Source organism: Oryctolagus cuniculus, chromosome 2 (genome assembly GCF_964237555.1).
Source record: "Oryctolagus cuniculus chromosome 2, mOryCun1.1, whole genome shotgun sequence".
NCBI classification, from domain to species: domain Eukaryota; kingdom Metazoa; phylum Chordata; class Mammalia; order Lagomorpha; family Leporidae; genus Oryctolagus; species Oryctolagus cuniculus.
The window spans coordinates 127,743,692-127,763,277 of NC_091433.1; the positions used below are offsets into that span (position 1 = coordinate 127,743,692).

The 19,586-nt window shown below is 42.0% G+C and overlaps 1 protein-coding gene across 1 annotated transcript in view; it reads left to right on the forward strand.

Annotated features, from left to right (window-relative positions):
* Window positions 1–19,586, forward strand: part of TACR1 (tachykinin receptor 1) — a 191,576-nt gene that overhangs the window by 86,974 nt on the left and 85,016 nt on the right. The window contains exon 2 of the mRNA XM_002709702.5: window positions 4,896–5,090. Within this exon, the coding sequence (XP_002709748.2) occupies window positions 4,896–5,090 (195 nt within the window). The remainder of the gene's footprint in view (window positions 1–4,895; window positions 5,091–19,586) is intronic.

Here is a 19,586-nt window from a genome sequence, read left to right on the forward strand (position 1 = left end):
GTATGGTGTGTATGTCTTTCTCCTGCTGCAACTGTTTTCATTCAACAAGCATTTGTGGAGTCCCAGCCTTGTGCCAATATATTTACATATATTCATTTATTCAATTAAACTTTCATTGACTCCTTACTACATCCTGTGCACTGAACGAGGCCAGGAGTCTTTGGAGGATGAAGAGAGAAGAATTAGATGAGCAAATAGATAAATAAAGTGAAATGTGGCCATCACAAGGTTAGAGACATTCATGGTCATAATGGTATGGCATGTAACCCAGCAGTGAGGACAGGACTACCAGGCCAAGATGCAAACAGAAGCAGAATTCAGCCAGGAAAAGATCAGGCTTTGGTTGGCCAAAGTGCTTATATAAGAGACCAGTTTCTACATCATGATGGCAGCTGACTACCTTACTCTTTTTTTTAAGAGTTACAAACAGAAGGAGAGGCAGAGAGAGAGAGAGAGAGAGAGAGAGAGAGAGAGGAGAGAGAGGGAGGGAAGAAAGGAAGGAGGGAGGGAGAGGGGTTTTCCATCTGCTGGCCCATTCCCTGAATGGCTGCAACAGCTGGAGATGGGCCGATCTGAAGCCAGGAGCCAGGAGATTCCTCTGGGTCTCCCATGCAGGTGCAGGGGCCCAAAGGCTTGGGCCATCCTGCACTGCCCTCCCAGGACACAGCAGAGAGCTGGATCAAACGTGGAGCAGCCAGGACTCAAACCAGCACCCGTAAGGGATGCCAGCATTGCAGGCAGTGGCTCCACCCACTATGCCACAGCGCCAGTCTTTGACTGCCTTACTCTTTGCTTGTGGGCTATAAGGTTTATTTTTCCAATGAGCTTCCATCTTCCATCTTCAGTCTGTTGAAGGTAAAGTGTGTTTCTGAAGATCACACCATATTCTCCCATGGTTCTTATTCCTCCTGCTCTAAACAACCCATGAACTAGGTCTGAGGACAGCAAACAGTGATCCAGAGACCAGATCCAGCCTGACATCTGTTAGTGCAAACAAAGTCTTTTTAGCAACAGTCATACCCTTATTACCGATGGCTGTTCTCACCCTACAAAGGCAAAGTTAAGTAGTCATGACAGAAACTATAGGGGCTACAATGCAGACTATTTACTGCCTGTCTCTTACAGAAACAATTGGCCAGCCTTTGAGCTAGACTATAGTAGCCATATTCTCAGCTGTCCCCACTCCTGGTCCTTGGAACTCAGGAAGCTGTGGTCCTTTAAGGGAAATGCATACCATCCCAGGAAGGAATGAGTGAGGATAAGGGAGTGCAGGGACCAGAACTGGAGGGGAAGACTGTGGCAGAAGGGCCTGGTAGGACAGATCCCCTGGTGGAAGGGGGACAACCCCTCTGCCCATTGATTTAGCTTCAATAAAGGAGGAAGTCATGAGGACACTGCTGTGTGTCCAGAGGTTGAAATTATTTTTCATAGCAGGATTGTTTCAATCTGCCTGTGGAAAAGTGTGCAGTCTTTTACTTTGCCAGATTCAAGGGGCCATATGTAGAATTTCTTTGCTAAAGCACTATCACATAAAGCGAAGCCGACACCTCGGGCTTTTCAGCTGGGAACAAACAGACAATTCAAATTGGAGCCGACAGCCTTCCATGGGACTGGAACAACCTGAAGTGCAGAATGTGATCTACCTCCCACACAGCCTCTGGACCCCTGTCTCTGGCAACCTAATGATTAATGTGTCAACCAGGAAGAGGATTCACTGACTCCAAGTCCCGTGAGCACAGTGCAGTCAATAAATATTTATTGAATGTGTTTTCCTAGGGCTGCAGCACTTGCTCAGTGTTATAACCAAATGAGCAAGAATTATTCAGGGTGGTTCCAAATAAATATATAAATCTATGTTAATGGAATTCAATCTAGTAACTGTGAATAGGGGAGAATATATCCATCCGTCAGCACACATTACCCCAATAGTACCAGCTTTGGGGTGAATAAGAAAGAAGCCTATTATAGAAGCCGTGGAAGTGAAGAGAGACAGAAGAAAGGAAGGGAGACTTAGAAATGGTGCCTTTTGAACACATGAAAATGCATGTATTTTTTAAAGACAATCTTTTTTACTCTATCTGGCTTTATGTGGATAATACTTTCATCTGTCACCAAAATGGCTCCTACACTCAAGAAATAGCAGAGTTAACTGAACTGGGCTCCCAAATTGCAATTTTTACAATAAAGATAAAATATGGCTCTCTGCCACCCCTTTGGAGATACGGTGCCAATTTGCCGGTGCCATTCCCCTTAAGCCCAGTCACATTAGAATCTGAATATTGCATCACCAATTTGGACATGGGATGGGTATTAGGATTCACTTATTTAAGACTGAATACTTATCCTGGGTTAGAAATAAATTAAAATCTCGCATTGAGATAACATTAAAAGTGAGCAATGTAATTACCACCACCACCACCACCACCACCACCACCACCACCCCACACACACATCCTCCTGCACTCCCACAAAGCCTGAGAATGCTCGGCATCAGTGAGGACAGGAGTCTGCAGAGCGGGAGGTGAGATAAGGCCTTTTGCCTGCTGCGTGTCGGGTTTTGTAGGGGAAAAATCCTTGCTGTTGAGAAAGGATCCAATAAGCAATTTTAATATAAGCACTCAAAGAGGTTCTGGCCACTCCGAGCCGGGTCCAGGCCTTCACAAACTAAAAGAAGCAAATGCAGTGGCTGCACAAGCCCACCTGGTTGGCTCTGATTTTAGGGTTACCACCCCCACCCCAGGATGAAGGGGAAGCCAGGGATCCCCTGCTGTCGGGCAGCAGGGAGGACACAGGTCTGGGAGGGAAAGCAAGTTCTTTTCAAGGCACCTCCCCGGAGGGGCAGGCCGGCCATTCAGTGAAAGTAAGCGATCGTTTCTTGCTGGTAGCTCTGGCCTTCGGGTAACTTGGAGCAGACAAGCGAGCTTGATCTGCAGCACCTTGAGAGTGTTTTTTGCCCTTTTGATGCCCTTCGTATGGCGTTGGATTGGTAGGCTTTGTAGCCACCAACTCTATCAGGGACACTTGGCCAAAGATGTACAATTGCTGCTAGCCCACTGTGATATCTTGGGCAAGTGCTTTCCTAATACCACTGTCTCCTGACTTTCAGACCTCCTACCTACTTGCTCAAAGAGACAGGAAGAAAATGTTCTGGAAAATTCCTTCCTGGGAGTTATGGCTTCTGATCGGGTAAATAAAGGCTGACCTGAAACGTCCTCTTCATAGCCAGTCTCTGTACACCAACACCTCAGTGGCATTGCACTCACAGACCAGAGAAAGGAAACCCAGGTCCCTAACAAGAAAATGCAGAGAAAAGTGTTCTAAAGTTTAGCATGATGAAAGGATGTTCAGGGACCCCAGCTCAGAAACAAAGCTATGAAATGCCACAGACAGGAAGTCAGAGCTCATCCTAACACAGAGAGAAGGCTCCCCTCCCCCTACCTCCACCACAGATCCAGCGGAGCACGCCTCTCTAAGCCTCTCCAATAGAACACTTGGCATTCCAAGACTTGGTAGCGTCTGCAGCTTCCCTAAGGCTCCAAGGAATTGATCAGATTCCCTCTTGAAGATACTCACCCTCCTGTCGGGTTTTGTAGCTGTTTATTGATGTGACTTTTCTCCCTGGACAAATTAGAACATTGAGGGCAGGAGGAGGCATTGTGCTGTGCATGCAGCCAGTGCCTGCGGAGAATTGCTGGAGTGCTTGCTGAATGAAAATGCTTTGCTTGTAACCCTGCCCCCAGTTCTGGCCCAGAAATCCTAGGAGTCCAAAGACGATAGTAAAAGAATTATGTGGAATTATCTGGAGCCAGCTGAGAGCCGTGCTGCTTGCTACTTGTGCATTTCTGAAGTCTTCAGGACTGTTCTGTCCCATGGAAGCCAGAAAAACTGGCATGTCAGAGAATCAAACGTGCAATTCTGAGAATTTTTTCAGATAATAAACCCCACAAGCTGCATAAAGCCTTGTTCCTACTCTGAAAAAAATGCATATTTTAAGAGATGGAAACATTGCAAGAAAAATACACATAGGGTGATGCCTTTGAAAATGGAAGAGGCCAAATGGATGTGGTTATGACTAGTGGGAAGTGCAGATCACTGTGCACCCCAAAGGCTGTGCACAAATTCGAACACATGGACACGCTCTTAAGGGACTTTAAAACCTGTTGTTTCTGTGACCATTACCCCTCAATCCAAAAAAGAATAGAGCAAGTCTTTTTTTTTAAGATTGATCAATTTATTTTGAAAGAGTTAGATATTCAGAGAGCGAGCTTCCATTCTCTGGTTCACTCCCCAGATGACCACCACAGATAGCACTGGACCAGACTGAACCCAGGAACTTCACCTGGATCTCCCACTTGGGTTGCGGGGGCCCAGACCCTTGGACCATCTTCTGCCGCCTTTCCAGGCCATTAGCAGAGAGCTGGATCGGAAGTGGAAAGGCTAGAACATGAACCAACATCCATAATGGTTGCAGGTGTTGCAGGCAGCGGCTTTATCTGCTATGAGGCAGTGCTGGCCCCCCAAGATGATCTTTGTGTTGAATACATTTACAAGATTTTCCTGATTTTTCTAACTTCTCCCTCTGCCTCTGACCTGTTCATGGCCATCATGGTCCCAGCACGAACATTTCAGTGATGAGATTGTCTCCCTGGAGTGTTGCCAGGTAGGTTCTGAAAGATTAAAAGATCTCACTGACTTTTCTTAGGGATTTTAGCATCACATGTAATAAATCACAAAGCTTCAGGACAGACTATGGAAAAGGGATCGGAACATGGTTATGAACATCATCAAGAATCAAAGAGCTCCTGGGAGTTTTGTATTGGCAGTGAAAACACGTAGTCACTGAGGTAGGCTTTTGGTGGCTGAGTCAGAACTTTGTCCCTTCTTCTCTGTTGCAGGTACATGGCCATCATCCATCCCCTGCAGCCCCGGCTGTCGGCCACAGCCACCAAAGTGGTCATCTGTGTCATCTGGGTCCTGGCCCTCCTGCTGGCCTTCCCCCAGGGCTACTACTCCACCACGGAGACCATGCCCAGCAGAGTCGTGTGCATGATTGAGTGGCCGGAGCACCCCGACAAGATTTACGAGAAAGTGTGAGTAAACACGGCCCCTGGCTCTGGAGCCACCGTGGTGCGTGGCATCTTCCTGGCCCTTTCTTGATCCTTCTTTTCTTTCCGTATTCTTTCAGCAACTAGGAATTACTGAGTGCCTGCAGCATTTCCTGATGTCGGGTTGATAGGTCCATGGTTGTAGGTTGGGGGGCTGCACTGTCCCGTCTGCTGTTCTGAGATTTGAAAGAGAATTGAAAAACGTGGAGACCTAGTGCTTGCAGGCTCTTTGGCTGCCCTGCTCTATCACTCAGGCTTCTTATGGGACACAATGTCCTGTGACTATCAGCATTTCTTTGGGGACTTTCTCCCAGATTGTAGAATGCCACCCCTGCGCAGCAAGGGAGGGGAGGGGCATTATCCCCACTGCCAGCAGCTCTCCACCATTGCTGTTGGGAGTCAGCAGGTGAACCCGGCCGAGACCCCCAGGGTTTGTGTTGAGTGCTGGGTGCAGGCCTTCCTTCTGGGACTAAGCTCCAGCTGTTCTGTGGCATCTGGCTCCACAACCCATCCTCTACTGACCACTAACGCTTCCCCTACTTTCTGCTCCCACATAAAGAACTTGACCTTGAGTCTTTTCCCCAGGGTATTCCTGGGAGGATAGAACAAACCCAAGCATACAGGTGTGCATGGGGACGCAAGGCTGGTGCCCTGGGACCTGAGGGGCTACAGGTTCCTTTCAGGGCAGATTTGTGTGTCTCTCAGAAGCCTGGGTGATCACAAATAGGGAATCTCAAAGTATCTGGCTAATTTTCTCCATCGACTTCTTATCCTGCAGGCAACATTGAAGTGGCTTATTATTTGTTTTGTTCTGCTTGAGTGAGCAGCAATGTGACATTTATATTACCATTAGTTTTCTGCATTCCTTGTGCATGGATAGTCCTTTTGAAAGCCTTCTGTAATTCTCCAGCCGGGTTTATTGTGTGAGTTATAAAAGAACACTGGTGTTAAAATCAGAAGATCTGGGTTTTAATTATAAAATTGCCACTTGCCTTAGGATCCTGGGCAAGGATCTTAGCCTCTTTTTGATATTAAAATGGAAGGTGATAAAGCACTGTTTCCTATAAACAATTGTTGTACCGATCCAATGAGATAATGTATTCTCACCTGGTAAGCTATTAAGTGCCAGACAAAAGGTATGAACCAAACACATTGGATAGCAATATGATTATGAAGGCTGTAAATTTATTAAATGTCAACATGAGACAACTATACCTGTCATGCCGCCAATATCTGATGGTCTGGGAGCCTGTTGCACACAGAATTACACTGCTGCAGCTGCTTCACGGAGCGTGGAAATGCACCTGGCCAGAAAGCCCTGCACAAAGCTTCGACTCCGCCTTACACACACACACACACACACACACACACACCACACACACACACACACAGTGGAATTGCATTGATCAAGCAGTGGGGAGATTACTGCTCAGCCCAGAAGGAGACACCGAAAATTACTCTTTCAAATGAAACTACAAGCCCAAGCGAGGTTTCAGAGGGAGAAATAACACACAGTTTTACAAGCTGTCTAGGGTCCATGAACATAAAAAAAAAAAAAAACCTTCTGACCCAAAGCTTGCTATGTAAATTACCTTAGAAACCTTAGAAACCTCCAGACACTCCATGGGCTGTGGCTCAGTTCTTAGTTCTCGGGATCTTTCCAAGGTCTGATCCACCCTCTACAGCATTAGCTGAAAGCCGGAGTCAGGAACCAAACCCAGGTACTCCACCACCGTGGCACGTGGGCATCTTTACCTAAATGCCCCCCCACCTCGCCCTGGACTTTGTTCCAAGTATGAGAAGTCTTCAACAGCTTCATGGCAAATGTGTGTGATGAGAAAATTATGTATGAATTTCCAAATATTTTTGTAACCAAAGTGCACTTAGCTTTTCGTTCCATTTTTCCTCAGACTTTCAAAGGACCCTCATATTCACGGTTCTTAGAAGTTTATTTTCTCACAGATTTCTGGGGTTTTGTGCTAGAAACAGGTCAAACATTTTTGTGTTTTATGCTTAATAATGATTAGAAAATCATCTGGAGACTCAATGCAATGTGTTGGATTCTTATTTTCTTGCTTTGAGAACTTGTAGTTCCTGATACTGGATGCAAAGTTAGGTTTGCCATCATTTATTTCATTATTTTAGCCTAAAAATGAATCTGACTCACAAACATTTGATTTTATCTATTCATGATGGATGATATGTTTATTGATACTACTGTACCAAGGTATTCAGAGAGAAGTTTGGGTGGGCATTTGGCACAGTCATCCAGTTATTGCTTGGAGTGCCTGCATCCCTTATCAGGTGCCTGAATTCAAGTCCTACATCCTCTGCTTCTGATCCTAGCTTCCTGCCAATGTGTACCCTGGCAGGCAGCAGGTGATGGCTCAAGTCTTGAGTCCCTCTCACCCATGTGGGAGAACCAGATTGAGTTCTGGGCTCTTGGTTTTTGGCCTGGCCTAGCCTAGTCCTGATTGACTTGTATATAGAAGACTGATAGATTTCTCTCTCTCTCTCTCTCTCTCTCTCTCTCTCTCTCTCTCCCCCTCCCTCCCTCCCTCTCTCGCTCTCCCTCCCACCCTCCTTTCTCTCTACCCCCATCTCTCTCTCTCTCTCCCTTTCAAATAAAATTAAAATAAATACATAAAAATTTTGTAAAAATGGTCTGAATAATGAATAATCAGGGTTGAAGGTTCACCATGCAGCCAAAATCAAAGATTTCTGCAAAAGTCTTCTATGTAATTAACTAGTGCGAAATATCCATCAGATAAATTTTGCCTAACTGTTGGCCCACCACTTTGTTTGCTGGCAGTCTTATGCCAGTGAACCCAGATCTATAGCTGATGTTAACCTTCACCAAGCCCTTATCACATGCAGGCACTGGACTGAGCACTCCCCATGGGTTATTTTACTTCTCTCAAAACTTCCATGTGGAATATACTGTTAAGCTTAGAGTCTTAAATAATGTGACCATTATGATTCAACTTCAGAGTGATGGAGCTGGGAGTTGATCTCTCATATAACTCTAAAGCCTATGCTCTTATCCTATTATTATATTGACTCAAGAAAAAGTTTTTATCTGGCTTCAAATATAGTATACTATGGAAATAGCAATCATTAGTCTACAAGAAGAGAATACAATTAAGTACTTAGTTTAGATATGGTGAAGTTCCTTAAATGTTTATATAATAGATTATGAAGGATGGGATAAAAAGAAAATAGCTTTGGATAAAGCTTTGCAATGCACTTGACTTTTGTGAGATGCAAATTAAAACCATAATGAGAACTTATGACACCCCCAACAGACTAGCAAGTATTAAGAAATTTGATAAAACTGTAAAACTTTTGATGAATGTATGGCGCTATGACAACCTTTTTTCTATTGCTAGAGGTATAAATTATAAAATCACATTGAAAAATACTTTTCTAGTATCTGGGGGAAAAAGCAGCTATGCAGACTTTATAACTCAAAAATTTCATTCAGAGGTAATTTCCCTAGGAAAAAAATTAATGCACAAGCACTCAAATACATCTAATGTATGCTCATATCAGCACTGTTCTTAATTCACCAAATTGGAGATATTTCTAAAGTACATCATCAGAATGGATAAAAATTGTGGTATAAGTGTGTACAATGGATTATTACATTACTAATTAGGTGAACAAAGGGCAGCTTCATGCAACAGGGATGGCTGCTACAAGCATAGTTCTAGGACAAACAATAAAATCACACTTTTGTATATATATATAAGTAGGTAATAAAACTATAAATGCTAGCCAAGACACAACCACAATGGAAGTGAAGGTCGTGGGCATCTTGCTGCAGAGGGGAAGCCATGAGATCAAGAAAGTACACTTTAAAGTGATCATATTAAGTGTTAGAGTGAACATATAGATAGGATTAAGTGTTAAAGTGATCATGTAAATAGGAGCAAGTGTCTGGTAATAATAATAGATAGAATTAAAAAGGAGAGAATGTCCCAACGTGGGAAGCAGTCCACACAGCACTCATAGAATGACAATAGCTTTAAGTAACAATCGGACCTCAGAATCAGCCCTTAAGCCTTCCTGGTCTGGCTGAAAAGCCTGTGAGAGCATTTCAGGCATGGAAAGCCAAGACACTGTGGCAAAAAAATGTTCTACATGAAGGATCTCTGTGAGTGAGACCTCCAGTGGAAAGAAGTGACCATCGAAGAAGGAGGAAGAGAGAACTTCCACTTTCATTGTGGCCTTGTCTAAATACTGACAGAGTTTGTGGATTCAAAAGGTTTCTATAGCCTAGGCAGCTCATGTCAAGAGCCTCATAGGGCCACTGACATCATACATAAGAGTGTTAATTGTGAAATTAACAACAGGAGTCACTGTGCACTAACTCCCCATGCAGAACCTCTGTCTTCAATGAGTTGTAGTATGAGAGTTAACTATAAAACTAGTTCTTAAATAGTTTTTTTTTGTGTGTGTGTGTGTGTGTAAATTGTTGAAATCTTTACTTAGTATAGAGCTGGTCTTCAGTGTACAAAGTTAATTTAAAATGGATCTTAATGGAAATGGGACTTGGAAGGGAGAGGGAGGAGAAGGAAGGGTGGGTATTGTGAGAAAAATAACTATATACCTAAAGTTGCAAATTTGTAGTCCTTAAAAAATTAATTAATTAGCTTTTTTTAAAAAAAAAAAGGGACACTACGGTCACTTCTCAGAGAGTGGCATTGTATACTTGCTCAGCCAGTTGTAACAATAAGCATTTGCTTAAGAATTACTCATAAGACCAGACAATTAGATTGTTGTGCTTTTTCTGGAATGCAGGTTTAATTTTTTTAGCTTGAAATGAAATGCTATGCAAAGGGCTTGTTTTCACAAGATCTCAGGAAACTGCTTTCATTATGATAACCTCAGACATTCTCCCAGAAATATTACTTGTGGCTCCTCCTGGTATGACGTGGCACAGAAGTCCTTACTCTGAATAAGGGACCTGGGCATGGTCCCCTCCCAAGGTTCACTTGACCGCCTGCATTTTGCCTTCTTGACTTCTGTGCTTCAGCCCACCTGGAATTTTCCCAAGAATTTAAGTTAAATGCTTGTCTCTGGAAGGGATTGGCAGAAGTTCAACCAAAGAACAAGGCCCACACAGAAAGGGCCCACGCTCCTTGCTGCAGTTACATTGCCAGCACCGGCCCCTGGACTACAGAAAAGCACAGTTGCACTTGTCTCCTCTTCCTAGAGTCACTCAAAGCTCTCTTTTGTGTTTTAAAATATACATCTACTATGGTATATAAAATCCCTGTGACTTCTTAATCACTCACATCCCCATCAGTTACTAATATTTGTATGAATGCCCTTCCAGTTTCTGATTACAACTCCAGGTAAATCCTATTCACTTGAAGTCTCCTATAAACATATAGAATTCAAGACAAATGGAGAAGTTTCCTTCTTGTAAAGTGAAATGTAGCTTAGCATGCACATTGTTCAGTGCCCCGTTGTTTGGTTTTATTTTTTTAACTTAATTGGATGCCTTAGAGGACTTTCCATATAAGTTCATAAAGAGCATCTCTCTTCTTTTTTCGGTGCTCCATTTATTGAATATACAATGTCATTTAAGCAGTCACTGTTGGTGGACTTTGGATTATCATCAGCCTTCTGCTATGACACAGTACTGCCATGGATAACTTTTACATATATCATGCAAGAATAGCTGCAGCATAAAATCCCCAAAGTGGAACGTGCCATTTCAGTTTTGATTTTTGCCCTCCTTTATAAGATTGTGGTAATTTACAGTCCCATCATCAACAAAGAAAATTGTCTAGCTTTTAGATTTCTGCTCATCTGGTGGGGGGTGCGGGGGTGGGGAATACATTCACAGTTAAAATTGTGTTTCTCTGACTAGGACTAAGAGTGAGCATATTTTCACAACTTGGCAGAAATTTGTACATACAGCTTTAATATTCTTTCCCTTATCATAAACAATTTCCTGTGTCATTAAAAATGTTTCTGAAACATGATGTGAATACACGTGTGTGTGTGTGTGTGTGTGTGTGGTTAATGAATCCCTTCACTTGGAAATTGTTTACTCCGGTGGTTTCTCTTAACTGGCTAGTAAGAAAAAACATCAAATGGGCAGCTTCCAGCTATATTCCAGCCCTAAAGGGACTGATTCTTTCATCTGCCATTCCCTGTTTATGTTTATAATCTGTAGTTACAGAAAATTATGCTAACATTGTAACATTCAGAAAAATGGGGACTTGGGCTCCTCATTAATATCATAATTTGTAATTGAATCCTACCATAATTAGCAATCTGGCACCTTAGCCTTGGCTGTTCTAGTGAATTGTGACACTACTTAGGGGGCTTGATTGACAGGTGATGAAGAAGGATTTCATGTGTAACTAAAAGCAACTTCCTGGTAAAGAAAAAAGCGCAGAAAAAAGAAGATGGAGGAATAAAGAAGAGAAATTTGGTTTTGCTAGTGCCTTGCCCCACCTCCTCCTCCTGTTGGGACTTTGAGGAATGTGCAGTGGCATTCAGTGTTAATCAGAGCTAAGCCCATTCTTAGGGAAGCTGAATGGGCTGTGAGCAGCAGTGGTCCCAGAGGAACCACAGCAACACCTCCCAAGACACGGAAGAGGAACAAGGCAACATTTCTTCATCAGAGGGCCCACCACCAAGGCCAAGAAAACGTCTGTAATGAGGATGAAAAAATGAGAAAGACATCCCAAAAAATGAGATTTAGACAGCCTGGGGAATTCTAGCTTCCCTGAGTCATTTATTAATATTGGTCATATGTCATTTTCTGTTCATTAAACTACTATGTACAGCACTTTGTGGTAGTTTTAACAAGAAGTAAGACATGCCTATTCTGATCCTAAATACTACCACTAATGCTGCGAGAGGAGGCCCTGTTATGAAACAACAGCCTTCAGGACTCTAATTACCCGGAGATTTTGTGGCAAGGCTCAGGAACACAGGCATGCTAACACACACAATTATCTGTAAGTGCCAGCTCCAGAAAAAGACTATAAAAATATGGCATTGTAATTATTTATTTATCTATTTATTCATTTGAAAGGCAGAGTTACAGAGAGGCAGAGGCAAAAAGAGAGAGAGGTCTTCCATCCGCTGGTTCACTCCCCAAATGGCCACAATGGCCGGAGCTGTGCTGATCTGAAGCCAGGAGCCAGGAGCTTCTTCCGGGTCTCCTGTGTGGGTGCAGGGGCCCAAGGACTTGGCCATCTTCCACTGCTTTCCCAGGCCATAGCAGAGAGCTGGATCAGGAGTGGAGCAGCCAGGACTCAAACCAGCGTCCACATGGGATGCCAATGTTATGCCCAGTTCAGTCGTCCCCAAAGACCACCAAGGAGCCAATACCGCTGTAAAGCACACAAGAGTTTTATTGCAGGTCCGGGCCTGGTCTCTCAATCAGCACCGACTCAGCAGGTCTGAATTGAGAGCCCCGACCCTTCAGTTAACAGGGTTTTTATAGGGTTTTCAGAGACATTCCATACATCATGGTACCATTTAGCAAATCATCTCATCCCGCGGGAAATTCAAAGGACCTCTCTTAGAATTGATTAGTGCATCCAGTGGCAGGAACAGACCTACTAAAGGTGGTTGGATGGCTTTGGGGTTGTGCCTTTTTTTTTTTTTTTTTTTTTTTTTTTTTTTTTTTTTTGACAGGCAGAGTGGACAGTGAGAGAGAGAGACAGAGAGAAAGGTCTTCCTTTGCCATTGGTTCACCCTCCAATGGCCGCCATGGCTGGCGCACCACGCTGATCCGATGGCAGGAGCCAGGTACTTATCCTGGTCTCCCATGGGGTGCAGGGCCCAAGCACTTGGGCCATCCTCCACTGCACTCCCTGGCCACAGCAGAGAGCTGGCCTGGAAGAGGGGCAACCGGGACAGAATCCAGCGCCCCGACTGGGACTAGAACCGGTGTGCCGGCGCCGCAAGGTGGAGGATTAGCCTAGTGAGCTGCGGCCCCGGCTGGGGTTGTGCCTTTTGAATTGATGGGCCGAAGCATAGGGTCCGAGCTGTTGGGGTGTATGAGCCGAACTGCAGGGTCTCAGGAAACTATTAATGACCTCATCTGCCCTGAGAAGACACCAGGAACTCGAGGTATTTCTCTGTTATCTGCTAACTGGCTGTTGCTAGGAGAGTTTATCGCAAGGGGAGTTCATTTATTTACTTTTAGGAGCTTCTGGCTTAGGGTTCAGGGCCTGGTCAGGCCCAAGTTACAAGATGGAGGCCTAATTTAAAATAGTTACACCTTGATCCAGGCTCAGGTCTCACACCAGCATTGCAGACGGCATCCTTACCCACTATGCCACAGTGCCAGCCCTTACAATGTTTTATCATTGTATAGTACGACTCGTTATCAGAAATCAGCTGAGAATTTTATATTTATATATATTCTTTACTGTTATTAATAACAATAAAATAAAAAATCAACTCATTGACAAGGAGTAAGAGGGGGAAAGAGACTATTAGAAAATACTCCAGCTGCATTACTTCTCAAATTTTCCACCCTCTTGATGATTTCACAACTTCAGAAAAAAGAAATGTAGATACTTTGCCAAGCTGCTCCAGGCTCCAGGCTTGGCCAAAAGGATGTCAGCGTGTTTGTGTTTCCAGGATTGATTGTTTATGCTAGCTGTTGTGATTCATCCCCTCCCCTGACACCCACTAAGCTTATAAATAGAGCTCAGGGCCCCTGGTAGTGTCACTGCTGTTGATGAAAAGCAGTTAAGCCAAGAAAGAAGAGTGCATTGACATTGCAGGAAAGATGGTGGCACAGAAACAAGCCCTAAACCTTGACTCCCAGAAGGAAATTAGAGTGAGCAAAGTAAAAATAATAATAAAGGAGGCAAGAAAGGAAAGCTAACCTGGCTGCAGAAGCCAGGGAGGTTGCCATACAAATGTCAGAAATCTTTCTGTGCTTGCTAGGTCTCACACAGACAGAGCCAAATAGGGGCTGCCTCCCGGGGCTGCCACGGACAATACATTGTAGCCACCACTAATTAGGAGGCCAGAGCAAGCATAGCCCTGAAGCCTGGAGAAAGCTGGAACCACCCAATTCAGGATTTGTTAGGGCCGCTGCCTTCAACCTCTGGAGGCAGCTACCAGCTTATTGAGAAAGCAAAAGACACAACCAGCAAAAAATCATAATTGATAATAAGGTAAAAATGGAGGATTTTCTACAAAACCGGAAGTGATCAAATTGATACAGCTCTGGAAAGGAAGAATAAAGATACTGTTGAAGAATTACATGTAAGGGTGGGGGTTTGGTATGCTGTCAAAACACTGCTTGGGATACCTGCTAGTGTCTTGCCCCACCTCCTCCTTCTGTTGGGACTTTGAGGAATGTGCAGTGGCATTCAGTGTTAATCAGAGCTAAGCCCATTCTTAGGGAAGCTGAATGGGCTGTGAGCAGCAGTGGTCCCAGAGGAACCACAGCAACACCTCCCAAGACACGGAAGAGGAACCAGGCAACATTTCTTCATCAGAGGGCCCACCACCAAGGCCTGTATGGGAGTCCGTGTGTTGGAGTGCCAGCTACACTCCTGATTTCAGATCCCTGCTGATGCAGACCCTGGGAGGAAGCGGGCGATGGCTCCAGTGGTTGGCTCCCTGATGCTCCTTTGGGAAACCTAAACTGAGTTCTGGGCTCCAGGCTTTGGTGGACCCAGCCCTTGCTGTTGTGAACATTTGGGGAATAAATCAACAGATGGGAGACCTCTCTCAGTCTCTCAGTCTCTCTGTCTTTCTGTCTCTCTCTCTCTCTTGCCTTTCAGATAAATAAATACACTTTTTTTTAATTCAAAATTATATTAAAATAGCAATGCTTTGTTATCAAGCATGACTTTTTTCCAGCAAATAAGGTTAGTAGATTAACAGGAAATCTGCTATTACACTTAATTGAATTAATTGGTCAAAGGGAAGTATCATATATTCATCTCAATAAATGCCAAAAATAAATTTGCTAAAATGTGATATCTATTAAAGAAAAACATAGCTTATGTCAACAATAATTCATAAGAAAAAAAACAAGTGATAGGTCACCTTTCCAACAAAAAATATTAAGAAATAGCCAGGATTTATATGAAGAAAATGGAAAACGTATGCTATGTTAGACTTTACTGAATGGCATCAGGAAACATTTGAGAAATATTTTTTACATAATGCAGAACTCAAAGTATTTAAGGAAATATAAGGAATAGTCACCCTCCTATCTTGACATAAATCCATAAAGGTAACAGTTTTTCTCTGACTATTCCCAAGAATATGTTTAGGTGGTTGAAAAAGTGAATCATTTGAAAGAATAAATGGACAAAAATAGGTCAAGAAAATATTGAACAAGAAGTTAATTTTGATAGCAAAATGACAAAAAAGATGATTAAAAGTTAGTTGCTAGGTTGGGCATTTAGCCTAATGGTTAAGACACAACTTGGGGAACCTGGATCTCGTATTTGGGCTTCAGTCCCAGCTCCTCTTATGATTTTAACTTCCTGCTAAAGCTGACTCTGGGAGGCAGCAGGTGATGAATCAAGTAGTTGAGTGACTGCCACCCTCATGGGAGTCCAGGATTTTGTTCCCATGTCCCAGCCTCAGCCAGGTCCAGCACCAGCTGTTGCATGCATTTGGAAAGTAAACTAACAGATGCAAGTTAGTGTATGCTCACTTGCTCTGTCTCTCCCTCTCTCTGTGCCTCTCAATTAACATAATAAATAAATACCTTTTTAAAAGTGACTTGCTCTTCCAGATATTAACATACTCAGTACCGGGAGAACACTTGGTCCTTGAAAAACAGACTACAAATCATATGGACACACACACACACACACACACACACAAGAGGAAAGAGAGAAACCCAATAATGTAAAATTTTATGTCTACTAAGTGTTAAAAATAGCAAGCCAAACCTATAAAACATATTCTTTCTCATCAGTTACGGCAAACATTTTCATTTTTCTTTAGAGCTGCATAGAATGACTTTGGAGAAAATTTACTTATCCAATAGGATATTGATGTATATCTAGATTGTTCCTAATGTTTACCATACCAAATTGTAATGCAATGAATAGACTCCACTATGATAAGTTTTACAGTAAAGAAATATGATGGTTTTGCTCAGATCTTGTATTCCCCAAACTTACTTGATCATGGAATATTTATTTCAATTAACTGTTAACATCCTATGGAAATATTACCCATAAAACATATTCTGGAGAAAATCTGGGGTAACCATAAAGCTGAGTTCCTTTCTCAAGCTTAAAAGGCAAAATCTGAACAGAAAGGAATTGTTGATTTGGATATAGATATACATATAGTTATAGATGTGTTTGTTAAATTTTGTAGATCATAAAACTTATTAGGAACTTCATGTGATGAAAAAATGTAATTTATGAGATGAATCTTTAATATAATTAGGATAGAGGAGCTCTAATCAATAACAATGAAGCAAGACTCAAAAAAGCTAACAGCTCTTCAAAGAATATGAAAAATTGTATTCCAATAATGGTTACCATTCTCTCTTAATTTGTCCAGCCCATATTAAATTTATTGAAAATGCTAAGTATTGACAAGGTTATGGGGAAGGTGGGAACTATTTTCAGGAAGGTAATTTGACAATATCTATCCAGGTTGTAAAATTTAAAGCAGCAATTGCCCTCAGAAATCATAAGGTCAATAATGTAAATGCAATATATTGAGGTCAGCATGGTTTATAAGGTTGTAAAATGAGAAATAAATGTCCAATATTGGTGATGGCTCTTCCCTACAGAGAAAAACTGTGCAGTTATTAAAACTGACACTGTACAAGCATATTATTATGAAGATATATTCATGATATTCTGATCAGTAAAATGGTCTTCACAGTATTAAGTGTAGTTTTAGCAACTTGTGTGTGTGTGTTTCTAAGTGTGTACATGTATTTATTGTTGGTTACTGGGGAGTCGCCAGGAAGACACGCAGCAAAGTTTAATGCTCAGTGTTTGTCTTGGGTGAAGGATTATAGGTCATTCAAAATTTTTATTTTTGCTTGTCTGCAATTTAAGTTTCTCCATACTGAATATAAATTATTACCTCTTCTGCATTTATTAATTCAGTAATGTGAAAGGCATCCACTTAGGGGATAAAATATTATCACTTGAAAGAAACCACTAGGGAATAAAATGATGAAATAAAATGAATATTTTGGCACTTGAAAAATAGGCCACAATCATTTTCTATCTAAATTCTCTAGACATTGTTTTATGATCTTCTGGTATTTGGTTTTGTGAGGAAATGTGATGCCATCTAATTTTTTCCATTTTAGGTAATTTGTGATTTCTGTCTGGGTCCATTTGAGATTTTGCTTTATTCTTTATTTTTTAAAACCATACCAGTATACACATATCTTTAGAGATTTTCATTATGTTTTTCTGTCACTGCTGAGACTTTCCAATTTAAAGTCAGATCTCCAGCTCAGATCAATTTTCCTTTAACAGAATTTCTAAAAATTGCCTGCCCTCTTTTTGGCTCTCCTCTTCTGTTACCGCTCCCCATAAAGTGTTTCTCTCAAGTCCAACGTCTCCTACTGTTTTACTAATCTTGGTCATTCTCATCTTTTTTTTTTTCTTTTTCTGGTTTCTGGATGAGTTCTCAAGCCTCTCTGGGGAAATGACTCTGGGGTCGCGCTCTTCACTGCTCCCCTTACATTTCTGATTCTGTAATCATGTTTGCATTTGAAAGCAGCATTTCCTGCTTCAGAGGTGCAACAGCTTCTGGATCTTGCTTGAAAAACAAGTAAGGAATTACCTTGTATTTCCTTCCACCTGTTTGTTGAAATGAGACCTGTACAAAGAGCCATTCACGTTTGCTTCAGATTGGTTCTCTCATTAGTCTACCAAACATCCAGCATTTGCTCATTCTTGTGCAGTGTCACCCAGTACAGGAAGTAAGCATGGATTTGGAGTTTTAGGGGCCCCTACTCAAATTTCTCAATCCCAAATAAAGAAAAAAGCAAATATGGTTTTCTGCGGTTCCGAGCCACCTGCCCTGGTAGAGGAGAGGTCTGGACACATTCAGAGCCTTGATGGTTCTGTAGCCATTAGGATTCTCATCCCCCACCGTTCCAGCCAATGGGCAGCTAGGCATTGGCCTCTGAGCTTCAGGTTCCTACCTGATGCCCACTGCACAGGCCAAAGCTGCTGGAAGGTTGGCAATTTGGCCTCACTCACCGACTCTAGCCCTTCCTCAGACGTCCCCTCCCCTGCAGCCTTCCACCCTGGAGCAGGTTCCTCACGTGGCTCCTCCCTGCCTGGCCAGGAGCTCCCTCAGTTTGATGCCCGCAGCTCCTACTCAGAAGAAATGTACTCTGCCCAGTGGATAAAACCCAGAGCCGGAATGGAGTTTTACATTTCTTTGATTACCTGTGTTTGGCTTAAACTACACTATTACCTACAAAGTTTGAAATTATTCCTTTTCTGTTTCCAACTGGTAACATGGCAAAGTACTTACCTTTATCTAGCTAATTTATTGATTTCAATAGTGTTTAAGCCATTTTTTCCTTAGGAATATAATCATGTCATATTATATCATTTACAAATAGTGATTTTTGTCTCCATCTTTCTAGTGGTTGTAGTGTAATGACCAGAATTTTTACAGTATTTAATAATAATGACTTTGTTAATTTTCCTACTTTTCTGGGAATACCTCCAAAACTTTACCATTAAGTAAGTTTTTTGTTATTAGTTTCAAAATTAAGTTCAGTGTTGGAAACTGTTGAGAAGCCTCTTTCTCAGTATTTATATGTTTTCTTATTTTAAAAGCTATCCTTCTCTTCCTAATATGATGGAGTTTTAGCATTTGCTGAGAAAAGTATTTTTTAATGTACCCCGTAGCTACAGGTCATTATAATTCCATTCATGTGTCTGTTGGGCAAATCTGAGTTGCTCATGGTCAGTTATGCATTTAATACACCGACTAGTATGGACTTGAAGAAAAATTTTTATGTCAATATTAAATAGTAGTATTTGACTTTTTGTGACTCTGGCACAAGGCTAGGGATGCTTTTAAAACTGTTCTTGTTTTCTGAAATAACAATGGAATTAGCAAAGGAACTCACTGGTAAAACTAGCTGGTCCTAAAGCCCTTTATGGGAGAAATCCTCTTTAATATATTTTAATTCCATCACTGTTACTTTTAGTATTTCTACTTTCAGTTTGTTAATTTATACATTAAAGAAAAAGCATCTACTTCACAGTGAATTTTTAATTTTAAAATACACAATTATGCATCATCTTTTAAATTATTTTAGTTTCTGCTTCCTCTATTTTCATTCCAAAACACATGCCAAGAGTGTATTTATCTGTTCTGCTTTTCATTCACTAACCTCTCTTGTTTTTACTGCTGTCCATCCTGTTTCTCCTTGAGTTTACTTAAATGTGCATTTCCTGGATTTCTGGATGTAATTGGCTATATATTTTAATTTTTCAAATCTTGAGAACAACT